This window comes from Lactuca serriola, chromosome 9, assembly GCF_051521515.1.
Source record: "Lactuca serriola cultivar US96UC23 chromosome 9, Lser_US96UC23_V15, whole genome shotgun sequence".
NCBI lineage: Eukaryota > Viridiplantae > Streptophyta > Magnoliopsida > Asterales > Asteraceae > Lactuca > Lactuca serriola.
The window spans coordinates 62002785-62017687 of NC_136416.1; the positions used below are offsets into that span (position 1 = coordinate 62002785).

Sequence of the window (14903 nt, forward strand, 5' to 3'; positions counted from 1 at the left end):
TTAGGACCTCACGACCAGACTCGCCGAGTCCAAGGCTATCTACAACCAACTCGCCGAGTTGTTCTTCCAACTCGCCGAGTTCCTGCCCATATTCAACCAACTCGTCGAGTTGTTCTTCCAACTCGTCGAGTTCCAGTCTATCTTCAAGCAACTCGTCGAGTACACCTTTGTGACTCGCCGAGTACCCCTAGATCTGAAACCATACAGAGGCTTTCCAAGCCATGCAGAAGCTCTAAACCATAGATCTACTCTTTTACAAGCCATCCATCGCATAAAGTGGCAAACTTTATGTGGATCCAAAGAGATCTAGGCATATTACACTCTAGGGCTAGGGTTTGGGACAAAAGAACTTCACCAAACACTCAAGAATCGGGACTTTATGACATATATGACCATCACAAGCTTAGATCTGAAGTAGCATCCTCAGATCCAAGCTTCTATCTCAATTTAGATGTCATATCAACCACCACACATGAACCCATGAAGAAAATAGCTTAAGGAAATGGTTCCTTACCCCTGGAATGAGCCCAACCAACTGTAGATTCCTGATCTCCCCAAGCTTCCTGATACAAGCCTCCAATCTTCAAGCTTAAAGCACCAAAGATCCTTCTCCAAGCTCTAATTCACTCAACAATGGGGTCTCCTCACGAATTTAGGGCTTCTGGAACTCAAGGAATGGTAAAGAGGCTGGGGAGAAGATATGATGTTCTTTATACAGGGCTCAACCCTCGAAATTAGGGTTTTCTCCACTCAGCATCAACTCGTCGAGTCCATCCATGCTACTCGCCGAGTTGGTCACTTAACACGCGACTAGAGTCGCGACCCTACTCGCTGAGTCCACTTGTGGACTCGCCAAGTTGCCCTTTCCCATTTACACTTTTAGCCCTTCAACTCTACTCTTGATATTTCGGGATGTTACATAAAATCGGCACCCAGAGTATTCTAATATGATATAGCTGATTTTTGGAGCTCCAAGCTCTCTCTCATTATCATCCAATTGTTGGTGGTGTTTTGTGAAACATTTGAGGCATCACACTTGAGGTGCTAAGCTCTTGAAAGACCAAATTCTACAGGCTACAACAAGAGGTAATCATCTAACTTGTTTTTATGATTCAAATATCAATTTTGTATGCTAGTTATGCTTCACGCTTTAGGAAAATAATATTGCATGTATAATTGGAGAAAACTTAGATCTAAAGCATTAGGGTTGTATGTGCACCATATGGATGTTATAGTGCTCAAAACCCAACACTTATAGCTATAAATCCTGAACGTTCAAAAATTTCCTTGCCATTTCTCACAATTCGAACTGTGAAAAGGGATGTCGTAATCATATTGCGAATTTGAAAATGCAATTATCACAACCACTAATCATAATGATATTTATCAGATCTTTAAAATCTACTAGTGAAAGTGTTTCCTCATAATCATTTTTATGAATTAGAGCGAAACTTTTTTCCACCTAGATTTTATGGTGTATGTGTCACCATCCATGTGAATCTATCATTTTCAAACCTACAATCACAAGGCAAGGTTTATGAAAAACTCAAATTCCAATTTAGCTTTCATGGAATGAACTTTACTTGTTCTTAATTTATTTCCCTCTGGTAACACAAGGGCCTACCAACGCTTCCATGTTGTTTAAGCAACTCACCCCCATTGACCAATGTACTATCATTGACCAGCGTGCTCTGCCTTTTGCAGTCAAATGAGAACCATAAAACTCATAACCATTGCCAAATCAATTGAAAGGTGCACAAAAACAATAATGTGTCAACTTAACACGATAGGTTATCAACCTCAGGTCATGTCCTAGTGATTACTAAAAGGTTTATTCTTGATTGACTCTGAAACTTTTCAAAATCAATAAGACTCCCACTAACTTCTTGACATATAAGTTTCTCTCTTAAGGAACATTCCTTAACGAGCAAAAACAAATATTCAAAAGTTGGTGTGGATTCTCGACAAGAAACACTTCATGGAATTTGTCTCAGTTTATCCTTTGTTTTAACCAAAACATCATAAATTCCAATTCCAAATGTGTTAGAGTAAGAAAACATTATTACTCCACACTTCATGAGGTGTTATAAACCCACTTAGTACGAAATTAGCTTCAAGATACGGTTTGTAGTTACTAAAGCATGACTCTAAAACCTGATTGGATACGAAGTATGACTCATCTCTTTATTGAACCATTTCAACAATATCTAATTCCTATTCTTAGTTAAACATTTGTGATATAGTTGCACAACCATTAAGATGATCATAAAACATGATACTAAAGTAATCTCATCTTCTTTTAGATTGGAAAAACTTTTATCTTTCCGCCTAATTGATTCTTTTTATTTGTTCTGCTACTCTTTGAACCTTTTCAAAGTGTCAGAATTATGCTTAGTCTTATAAACACAACCATATTTACTGAAACATCAACAAATCATGACAAATATAACTATTGACCCTTGTGGTGGCTCTAAATAGTCCACATCAATATGTACTATATCAATTAACCTTTCATATGAACATGTGATCAATGAATTATTCATAGTCTTCCAAAGACCAAGTTTCTCATACATCACACAATTCGAATTGCATGACTCCAAGTTTCTATCCAATTGAAACTTGAGTGATAAGAATTATTTATCACTTAGTTAATTATGACATTTCCACAAATGAAATAACAAGAATCAAATCCACAATTAATATTATTAATGATAGAAATGTAGCCACCAAATTTCATAAATGTCATTGCAGAGAAATATAAAGTAAACCAACCTGATAAACCAAAATTTCACTTTTATTGATAATAAATGAAAATTTGGAATTTGTCCTTCTAATGCTTAAATACCACCAAAACCCTAAAAATTAGGGTTTCCTCCTGACATTAGTACGCCCCGCGTACATAAGTTTACGCCCAATGTACTAGGGCGTGCCCTAGTACGCTCAGCATACACACATGTACTGTTAGGTGCATTTTATGCACCAATTTTGTAGCTTTATTTCATAAAAGTACATTGCATATAAGCTTAAACTCATGCATTTTGCACGTTTTTCGGGATTTTTCATGAGGCAATTTCATTAACGCATTTTTGGGATATTTCAGAGACTTTTGGAGGTAGGATCTTGTCTGAGGAGGTAAATAAGAGTTGCGGACAAAATTCCGGGACTTGCGGAGCACCGGGGATGAAGATATCAAAGAAATGAAGATTTTGGCTTTTCAGAGATTTACACGGCCGTGTAAATGGAAGCCTTGTGTTTACACGGGCCGTGTAAACGAAGACTCTTGAGTGTTCTACTTTTTGCGTTTACGCGAGCCACGTAAACGACAATGTTAATTTACACGGGCCATGTAAACGTAAATGTGGGTTTTAAAGCAGTTTTTCACATTTCTTAAAAGGGGGAACCCATTTTTTACTTTGGGGGTCGACTTTTGGAGCAGGGAAGACTATTTTCTTGAGGATTTTGAAGTTGATTAACACTTGGGAACATTTGATTTCATTTTGTAAGAACTTTGATTTCATTTTCTAGATTTGTGATCTTGTTTTAGCCATGAGTGGCTAGAACCCTAGTTTCTCTAACTTTATGTCTTGACTTCTTAGTTGATTTCAATCATGTGACTTGATGATTGCTTTAAATTTCTATCTAGTGAATTTGATTTTGTTTCAATAAAATGTTTGATTCTAATTGTGATTCTTATTGGCCATTTGAATTAGGGTTAGGTCATTCAAGTTATTTAATTGAAAAATCCGTAGTTGTTTTGTAAATTGGACTAGGTAACAAGCACTAAACTGATTTCTATTGAATGAATTTAGTGTAAATCTTATCCACACATTATTACGCTCCCGAGCTTATGAGGAGTATTAGGTGTTGTTGGGAGCATTCACATAAATCTTATTGCAACCTTTTGATTTATATCTAAGAGCTTGTTTAGAATTAAATTAGAAGGTTAGGTTATTTTCATAGAGCTTGTTTTGAATTTGACAACTTGGTGAATGAGAAGTGTTAGAGCTTGTTAACACTTTCAAGTACCAACTTAGGTGGAATTGAGTAGATATCATTTCATATTTGGAATCACATTGCTAAATTGTCTTAGATAGAGTTGGAGTTATCACAAATCCTGAATTTTATTTAATTTAATCGATCATTTACTTATTGCCTTATCCTCGTGTTTAAATCATTGCATACCAACCCCTATTTATGTGACCATTATTGTACCTTGCGCAAAAAGGTATAAGCATTTGTCCCGTGTCTCTGTGGATCGGCCATGCTTACCTTGTATTATATTTTAGTGCAAAGGAGCAGTGTTTTTGGAGTCATTTTGTAACCCTTTATTTGTTGGGTTTGACACCCCTAACATGTACGCTTGGTGTACTACTCCTGTCCAAATTACGAAATTGCCACTAGGGCTTTAAAGCATATTTCTTGGACTCATGGACCACTTTGACATGAAATAGAATTATATGGATAAATTTAGAAATACCTAAACTTCAGGATGTTACACAAATATTACATCGATGTGAAAAGTAAAAACAGAAACCCGAACGACCAAACACGATGATAACATAATATTAACCATAACAAAATGAGTAAAATTCTTTTTCTTAGATTTTAAAAAATGTTGTACATAAATAATATTACATTCAAAATATAAACTTGAAAATCCATCAATGCAATATATAAAGTTCTTACCTTCCTAATACTTATTAGTTAATGCTACAAAGAAACGAAGTTATGTAACCTAACTACATACTTAAGTAGCATTAGCCATTAAGGCCTTCCCATTTCTTTGATTTTTGGTTGAAGACTAATCATAATGATATCCCTTTTGAAGTAGTTGAAAGACTTTGATACCAACCTTTAATTCTTCTTAATATATTTCATAATCAAGTACGAAAATAACGATAACAGGCAAAACATTTCTATTAACCAAACAATTATTAAATAAGATATATTGAAAAGTTTTATAAGTTTCAAATGAATATGACAATTAAATAAGTAATTAAGTATAATAAGTTGAAAAACATTTGAAAGGTCATCAAAGTTTCAAATATATGATTCAAAAATTTTGGCTTCTATTATAATACTCCTGTATAGATAGAAAAAAAAAAAAGACAAATTAGTTATTTTAGTTTGGAAACAACAAAAATCACAACAAAACATACCGAAAAGGACGAAATTGAAAATTTAAAACTCAAGGGACTGAAACCAAAGAAATAGGCAAAGCACCGGCACCAAATTTGCAGTTTTCTCTTAAATGTATTATATTGTCGATGGGGCTCTGCCTTGGTTCAGATTTCTCCTGAAAACCAAACCACCAAAACCCTAAGCACTGCGTGCTTGAAATTCCTTCAGATGGATGCAATAAGAAAGCAGCTAGATGTGCTGATGGGGGCAAATCGGAATGGAGATGTTAGAGAAGTCAATCGGAAGTACTACGATCGTGATGTCTGCCGTCTTTTCTTGGTCGGCCTTTGCCCTCATGAACTCTTTCAACTCACTGTAAGCAAACCAAAACCTTTTTCTTTTTATCTGCACATACCGCATACGCACTCGTAAATTATGCGTTCTGACATGAATTTGCGTCTTAGGGTTTCTAAATTATATTGTTGCTACACGAAGTAGGTTATGAGGATTGGGAAAAACCCTATTCTGCAAAGGCAGCAAAACAGATCAATTCATTACAATAGCTCTCTTCTACATAATTTATTTCGTACTTTAGAGGAATCGGAGGTTTACAACAGTTGAGACATGTAGCTTAAAAATGGAAATGACGAAAGCTTGTTTTAAAATCTTCCCTAGGCTGAATTTCATCTGTTGGTTCAATAAGGAGCCATTGACCTCTTTCTTGGTTTGTCATAAGAACTTTATAAGAAAAGTAGGCTGTTGGATAATTCATGGAAGCTCTATTGGCATTCCTGACATCAGTTTAACAAGGAATGAACTTATGAACTATATTGTAATTGAGTTGCATTTTCTGGTTTATTATAGGCATCTAGTGCATATATTTGAGCTATTTTATATTGTTTTGGTGACAAACTTTGCTAAGCTTACTAAAAAAATTTCTTTTTTTTGTTAACTCCAGAAAATGGACATGGGACCATGCCCGAAGGTGCACTCATTTCAGCTGAGGAAAGAGTATCCTTTTTCCCACCCTTATGATATTTTACTGACTTTTATGTTGATTATGGTCTAAAAGTCTAAGAACATTATGATTTGTAGACATTTTATGCTTGAACATTAGGGTTTTGAATATCAGTGTTACTTAACTGCAATCAGATACCAAGAAGCTAAGGCAAAAGGTCAAGATAATTATGATAGAGAATTGGAGGATGTTATAGACAGACTCATTGTTGAATGTGACAGAAAAATTGCCAGAGCTCTTAAACGTCTTAGTGAAGAGGATGCTAAAGCAGCTATTGCTATTTCTGTGTCAGAGGTTACACAGGTGGATTGAACTTACCTAATTTACCCTCATACATGTCTCTTTTACTTCATCTTCTTTGTCTAATTTCCCCATTTGCTAAATGTGCAGACACCTGAGATTTTTGAGTTGTCAAAGCAAATAAAGGAGAAGCTAAAAGAAGCTGATCAAAATGGTAATTCCTTTTAGTAGCAATTAACAATTTCCCATTTTATCTTTTTAATTCACCCATTAACTCATGATTTATGATTGTTTTCTTACTTACTCTTCAGATCTGGAAGGAAAAGCAGATATGAAGATTCGAGCTCTTGAGATGGTTGAAGAACTTAGAACTCAAAGAGCAGATAAACAGGTACAAGTGCTTTTCTAGATCTTTCAAAATAATCATAGTAAAAGATAACTAATGTTTTTTATTTTATTTTTATTTCTATTATCAGTCAATGCTATTATTAGATGCATTCAACAAAGATCGAGCTTCTTTACCTCAACCTCTTCCAAATCCTCCACCATTAGCACCATTGCCTGTTGCTACTCCTGATGCCAGAACCCAAGAATTAATCAATGAAAAGCTGAAAAAAGCAGAAGATCTTGGTAATAAAGTTAAATTTTTAAATTTAATTTTGAGTTCTATTTTCATATGTTTGATGAAATTAATTTGTAATCATTTTTCTAGGTGAGCAAGGAATGGTTGATGAAGCACAAAAAGCACTGGAAGAAGCAGAAGCACTCAAAAAGGTTCACCACTTTCCTAAAATATACATCTTCCAAATTTATTTTTTATTTTTTTTAAATTTCTTTTCTTATTTTCAATATTTTTTTTTGTAGCTTTCAATGCATTTACCTCCTCGTCAAGAACCTGTTACAGACTCCTCTAAGTATACTGCTGCAGATGTGCGAGTTGTAAGTCTTCTATACATTTTTTTTAATCATAAATTTCCTTTTTTTTAAAAAAAAAACTGATTAAAAGATTGTTAGATAAAGTTTAAGTAGCATATTTTTAATATTTTTTTCAGACTGATCAGAAGTTACGTGTATGTGACATATGTGGAGCGTTTTTAAGTGTTTATGACAGGTAAATTGTTTTATTTTTATTTTTATTTTTATTTTCTACATGGTGAATATTTTATTGAAAATAGTTTATTATATAAAAAAAGATGAGACAAAAGAAGTAGTATTTGGGGTTTAAATTTAAAGTACACTTCAGTGTTTGACCTGGCAATTATACCTCCTTGTCACCAGCAGGCTTTTGGGCCCAGTTTTACGAGGATATTCATTCATACTTTTGCAGCTAAAGAATGTGCGTTGTTTTTAATTTCTGATCATTAGATAAACACTTGTTGGACAATTTTTTACAATATTATTATTTTTTATTTGTTATAAATGCGTCATTTTTTTTTCAATCAATGAATTATTACTTTTGTTATTTTTTTTTTCACGTCTCTCTCAGTGATCGCCGCCTAGCAGATCATTTTGGTGGAAAGCTCCACCTTGGCTACATGCAAATCCGTGAAAAGTTAGCTGATCTTCAGGTATTTTTTATTTATTTATTTATTTTACTTTAAGGTTTAGGTTGAAATTAGCCATCTAACTATTTGATGTGTCCACATTTGGTCCCTAAACTCTTCCTTGATGGTCAATAATCGCGTAATCAGTACAACAAAGTATATGTTTTTGCTCACAAAATATCATTATTCTATTAAAATATTAATGGTATTTTGTGAACACAAAGTTCCAGTTGCTTTTATGTTGGTGGGATTTCGTCTTGTTAAGCACTTGTTTTTTGTTTTGAAAATGGCAGGAAGAGAGAAACAATAAAAGGAAGGCGCCTGAAGAAGATAGAAGGTATACTTGTTATTTTATTTGAAAATTTTGAGAGATTATTTATGGTGTGAGAATTACATATATTTTGTGGTGTTACAGATCAAAAGAACGAATCAGGGAAGTGGAGCGGGAAGGAAGCAGAGATAGAGATCGTGACCGAGCAGGTAGCAGAGAGCGTGCACGGGACCACGATCGAAGGAGCCGCGACCGCCATAATAATGACCGTGACCGTGAACGTGATCGTGGGTATGACCGTGATCGGTCCCGTAGCTATGACTCGAGGAGTCGACATAGATCCAGGTCACGCTCAAGGGAACGCGCTCGGGATTATGATCGTCAAAGGTACCATTTATTTATTTATTTATAAAATGGACTTGTTGGTTAGTGTTTGGTATTATATGATGGAATGGAATCACAAAGGAATGGAATGAGGAAGGTAATTAGAAAACTAAATAAAATTAAATCCATGGATAACGTAAAAAAATTTATTTTTGTAACCAAACTTTTAATCAAATAGTGATAACTTCTCCATTCATCTGATCCCATTGTGATTAAATTTGAAAACTTTATGAGCAGGCGTTATGATCGACACTAGCCATGAAGTAAAGCAGATGAGAAAGAAGGTTTCTTTATATTGGTTGGTGGTGTTTTAACCTCAAATCAAATTTACAAGTGCTTCTAATTTGGTACTAAAAAAAGAGACTTCAATTTGTATTTGTTTTTGTTTTTGGATTTCCTTATTATGTTTCCTAGCGCAGCAGCTCTATGTATATTAGTGTTGCATATTTGGAGTTATAAGCGGGGGATTGATTGTGGCATAACCCAAAATTCCTAAACCTTTGTATTCCTGTAACTTTAGTTTATGCTCCAGAGTTACTTTTCATGGGTTGTTGTTTTGAACATCACTTTGATGGAGTAGGAGTGTAGGACAATTACAAAATGGTCTTTCAACTTATACAAGAATTGCAAAATGGAAACATCACTTTCCCCTGTTAAAATCTGATAACGCTGAAAGGACAGATTAGTAAGTTTGATGCTGTCAGTCTTATCAAACGCCACACACATTCGATAAAATTTTGTTGATTCATCTCCAATAATTTTCTTTTGTGTGCCAAATGCTAAACTTATGTGTGACTTGTCTGCAATGTGAAATCTCAAATTTTTACGAGTTGTGGCGAACCATTTCATTTATAAGGTGTGATTTGAGATGATAATTTTGTATGTGTGTGTGTGTATATATATATATATATATATATATATATATATATATATATATATATATATATATATATATATATATATATATAAAGATGTGATTTGAGATAATTATTTATTTTTATATACATATATAACTTAAGGCCAGATATTGTTAAGGCGTGATATCATGAATCATGATGGCCATGATGAGTGACGGCAGACTTTTTAGAACCTTGTAAAATGCCAAAGACATCTAGAAAAAGAGTAAAATATAATTACTTTAGTATGCACATTTTGTTTCAATAATTTTCTTTTTCTCTCTAACAAACAGAAAAATACTACAGGGATTGTATTTTACACCATATTGCCCATGCACAATAAAAATTTATGAAACCTGAACTTTTTTGGGCTTTAATAAAAAAAGAAAAATGAAAACCAACCCATAGGGACTACTTTTGTGGTATCTTCTAAAAAAATAAGACCGGGGAGTTTTGGTGCAAAACACATTGAAAGTATGGCTCCAAAAGCGGGGACTATAAAAAGGTATTTTCGCTCTCAATTTCCCATCTCGATTTCAAAAACCTCTTTCCCATTTCCCCCTTTTCCTCGTCATAAACCCTAACCTAGCACAACCTACCAAAATTCTTCAAGAATCACTCAAATCAAAGAAATGGGTATTCATCTTCTACCCATATTCATATCCTTGTTGTTCACCACCCTGCAATCATCATCATCAGCATCATCACAGCAATCGATTTACGACGCCCTTAGTTCAAATGGTCTCCCAATCGGCCTCCTCCCGAAAGGAATCACAAACTTTACAATCGACCCATCAACTCAACGATTCGAAGTCCATTTAAACAGATCATGCAATACCAAATTCGAAACCAGCGTTCGATTCGATTGGAACTTCTCCGGGTCTCTAAGCTATGGCCAAATCTCTAATCTCTCCGGAATCGCGGCTCAGGATCTTTTCCTTTGGTTTCCTGTTCAAGGCATTCGTGTAGACGTTCCTACGTCTGGTATCATTTACTTTGATGTCGGTGTTGTGTTTAAGCAATTTTCTCTCTCTTCGTTTGAAACCCCCAGAGATTGTACCGAATTTGACGACGTTGATGCTTCCAGAACTGAACTAACTGTACTTAAGGACCATACTCGTGGCTTTCAGGTTAGCTACTTTCTATACATCCCAACATCCTTCAAATTTGTACACTTTCTCTGTTGACGAAAATCACTCTCCAAAATCTTAAAATTCTATTGGATTTCATCGCAAGATGCATGGAATTTGTTAAAAGATTGCCATATTATCTTCCCTTTTCTAATCCAAGTACAAACAATTTTTGTAATTAGTCACTAAACTTAGGAAACTGGTTATATGGGTCATCTGGTAATCAGGTGTTTTCAGTATCTTCCTGTCACCTAGTTGATAAAGTATTTGTTTGGTCACCTAATTGGAATAACTTGTTTGTTTAGCAACCAAATTGACATATGATCGAGCCAACATGCGATTTTTGAATCTTGAACAGTTTTTTTTTCAACCCCCAAATCAACAAGAATTACCAATTTATTTTCAAGAATTTTGTTAACCATATCTGGCTATAAAGAACTAAAATGGAAAAAAATAAAATAACTTCGTTGGAATCTTTAAAATCAAAAGTGGACATATATATTATTGGTTCGAGGGTACATTAAGATAAAAGTTTTGCACCCTATTTGAAGGTTTTATTTGAAAGTTTTTTGAGTTTAGTTTGGAATTTTTTTTATACATATTGGGGGAAAAAGAAAAACATGGGGTTAAATATCATTTCTTTATTGCAGGACAAAAGTGCAAAGCTTATTAAGCAGCATGGTGAGGGGGATGAACAGAGGGCCATTGCATAACTTTTAGAACAAACAGTCAAAAGATTTGAAGAGTGTCTGGATCGATAATTCTAACTTGAGTTGGGTATTGTTCGGTTTTATTTCTGAGTGTAAAGTTGACAGATTAGAAATGATTTGTGTATGATGTGTTTGTTCTTGAATGACTTAGTATGGTGGTATACATGTACATGTAGTCATGTGTTTTGTTTGAAGATTGGGGTTATGTAATACAGTATATTAGTAAGTGAATGGAAAAAATATAGAATGCTATTGGCTTTATTGAATGTACTGGTTGTATTGTGATGTTTAAGATGATTTGATAACAATTTTAATCTGCTAAAATATATGGAGACTTTGGGTACTATTGTGTGTGCAAGAACACGTATTCAGCATAAATTTAGTGACTAATATCGATTACAGGTGTATAATTTGTTTCGAAATCTAACAATATCTAGGGTATTAAGTTCAATGAAAATTGATATGTAGTTTATTAAATTCTTGTGGATTTGAACGATTACAAGTGTATAGTTTATAAAATTCTTGTGGATTTGAACATCTGTAAAACTTTATAATTCAACAGTATGATGTGCAAAAAATATGAACTTTGTAAGTATGTAAAGAAATATTTGAGTGCTATAATATAAGTATGTAACGAAATATAAAAAACGGATTTGGGACAAAAAATATATTATGTTTCATATATGTCCGATTACTATAAATTTATATCATTAAATAGATAAAAATTAGATGTTCCAATGATTATACGGAGTAATATGTAACAAAAGTTATGATATAAAATCACATATAGTAGTTTGAATAAAAATATACATATAAAAACATATTAAAAAATTATTAAAATCATCATGTTGTAAGTAAATTGTTCGTGTTTACAATTATTTATAGATAAAAAGAAACAAAAATATAAAATAAATCTAGCTAATATTAAGCTTTTTTCCCAGATTTGGGTCAAAATTAATCCCCCCTCCCCCGGATGTATTTTATACTTTGTATTTTATTTGTATTAGTTGGTATTTGTCGTTATCGGTAGCATAAGTGTCATGTGTCGATAGATTATATGTCATCTATCGAATATGATGTATAGTTCGTAAGATGTGAGATAAAGTGTGTAACTCTCAATACTCTAATGGGCTATATTGTAAATATGTTTGTCGTGTTGCAATCATACGATTGCAATTCAATTATGTAATCGGCTCTCTTGAGCCTATAAATAGGGCCTTTGCCCATATGAAATAAAACAAATTAAGTTTGAGAGTTATAAGACTTGAGTTGATCTCAAAGTTCTTCATCTGTTGAAATAGTTTGTCTATTCCTGATGAGCCTGGTTGATCTGCCGAACTGTTCGGGCTAAAGACTTGAGTTGATCTCAAGCTAATGATGCTTAGTTGGTCTTTTCGGATGATCAACCACACTGGGACTGAGACGCAGCCCGGACTCCCGTGGGGGGCAGCAGTGGGGAATCTTGGATAATGGGCGAAAGCCTGATCCAGCAATACCGTGTGAGTGAAGAAGAGTAATGCCGCTTGTAAAGCTCTTTCATCGAGTATCATGACAAGACTTGAGGAAGAAGCCTCGACTAACTCCGTGCCAGCAACCGCGGTAAGACGGGGGGGGGGGGGGGGGGGGAAGTGTTCTTCGGAATGACTGGGCTTAAAGGGCACGTAAGCGGTGAATCAGGTTGAAAGTGAAAGTCGCCAAAAAGTGGCGGAATGCTCTCGAAACCAATTCACTTGAGTGAGACATAGGAGAGTGGAATTTGGTGTGTAGGGGTGAAATCCGTAAATATACGAAGGAACGCCAAAAGCGAAGGCAACTCTCTGGGTCCCTACCGACGATGGGGTGCGAAAACATGGGGAGTGAACAGGATTAGATACCCTGGTAGTCCATGTCGTGAACAATGGGTGTTCGCCCTTGGTCTACGCGGATTAGAGGCCCAACTAACGTGTGAAACGCTCCGCTTGGGGAGTATGGTCGCAAGACCGAAACTCAAAGGAATTGACGGGGGCATGTACAAGCGGTAGAGCATGTGGTTTAATTTGATACAACGCACAAAACCTTACCAGCCCTTGACATATGTGTTGGATTAGTGTCTAAGGTTGTAACTATATTTGGTAAGTACTTGACCCGGTTGTGCATGGTCCTTTTGGGTTGTCTTCATCATAGCAACTTGATAGGGTGATTTAGAGAGAAGATATATTATTATTAATGTATTATAAGAATAATATGTTAAAAGAATAATAATATTATTTGATTAATATAAGTCATAAATTAATTAGGAATTAATTTAGTGACTTAAAGAGATTAATTGAATAAAGGGGTATAAACTGTCAAATGTGTGAAAGTTGTATTTTGAGCCAAGAACCCTTATGGATATGGGTTGGACGATTTTAGGGATGTGGATCACCTAGAAATCGTCCAAGGGCCTATTTAGAAGAGGATTTGGATTGCTTTGAGGCTAAGTTATCCAATTAGGGTTTTAAGGTGAAACCCTAGGAGCTGACAGTATAAATAGACCTATAGGGTTGAGGAAATCGGCCAACCTTGCTATTGGAGTAACCCTAGAGCCGATTTCCCTCTTCCTCATCTCTCTCAAATCATCTTCTTGCTAGTTGGTGTTTGTAAGCCATTAGAGGAGTGACATTTGTGACTCTAAGCTCCAAGAAGAAGAAGGTTTTCAAGCAAGTAACTCAAGGTATTGTTCTATATCTGTTTTCATATGTTTGAATTGTTAGTTTACAGTAGATCTAGCCATGAAAGTCTTGGATATGTTGCATGTTCAATTAGTGAAACCTAGATCCAAGCTATAGGGTTGTATGTGCACATAGATAATGTTCTTATGTCCAAAACCCATCAGTGGTATCAGAGCCATGATTGGTTTCAATTGAATATGATGCTTAACTGTTTTGCTTGCTGAAAATCGTTTTTTTTTTTGCCCTCTGTCGACCCAACTCGGCGAGTCAGTGTTTGGACTCGGCGATTTGGCCCTACTCGGCGAGTCCAAAGCTTGACTCGACGAGTCCGAGCGTCAGACAGAGGATAATTCAGGATTTTGTTGTTGTTTTGTCTTGGATTGATACCTAAATCGTTTTATTATGTAAAAATCTGAATTTTAACTTAATTTAATGATTATCCTTGACATAAATATAGATAATTTCAAATCTTTTAAATATTGATTATTTATATGATAAATATTGGACTATTTAAGATTATTTGGTAATTATCTAATGACTAAAATTGGATTAGGTCAAATATAGATAATTATGAAATTAATTGTTTAATTTGAATTATTTGTTATTTGATCCCTATTGTTTGAAAAGTTCAATTTCTATCCTGAAGTTTTGAAATTTGAATTTTGTGATTAATAGTTTAATTTAGAAGAATTTAAATTTCAACCCCTAGAGTTGTACAAGTTTAAAATTCAACCCTATACTATTATATTATTAAAAGCTTAATAAATATATAAGTAAAATTAAAATGCTAGTCTTACCGTTAGTAGGCCTCATTCACGAAGTCGGTCTATAAGGTGGGTATAAGGTTGCTGCCTATAAAATGACGCTTAATGGGTGTACAGTCACACTCACCGTTTGCT

At 34.6% G+C, this 14903-nt stretch overlaps 2 protein-coding genes and 1 pseudogene across 2 annotated transcripts; all 3 read left to right on the forward strand.

The window, feature by feature from the left end:
• The first annotated feature begins 5273 nt into the window (after positions 1–5273).
• UNE6 (LUC7 related protein) lies at positions 5274–9122 on the forward strand. The gene is made up of 13 exons (XM_079018567.1): positions 5274–5496; positions 6080–6132; positions 6274–6442; positions 6530–6593; positions 6691–6770; positions 6856–7009; positions 7092–7153; positions 7244–7318; positions 7432–7490; positions 7866–7947; positions 8217–8260; positions 8339–8581; positions 8816–9122. Exons 1-13 carry the CDS (start codon positions 5350–5352, stop codon positions 8832–8834), a joined length of 1251 nt encoding a protein of 416 aa, XP_078874693.1. The 5' UTR covers positions 5274–5349; the 3' UTR covers positions 8835–9122.
• Positions 9123–9924: 802 nt separating this feature from the next.
• LOC145072186 (uncharacterized protein At5g01610-like) lies at positions 9925–11580 on the forward strand. The gene is made up of 2 exons (XM_079018568.1): positions 9925–10604; positions 11255–11580. The coding sequence occupies exons 1-2, from the start codon at positions 10107–10109 to the stop codon at positions 11315–11317; spliced, it is 561 nt and encodes a 186-aa protein (XP_078874694.1). The 5' UTR covers positions 9925–10106; the 3' UTR covers positions 11318–11580.
• Positions 11581–12635: 1055 nt separating this feature from the next.
• On the forward strand, positions 12636–13273 carry LOC145077366 (18S ribosomal RNA; annotated as a pseudogene).
• Positions 13274–14903: the final 1630 nt, after the last annotated feature.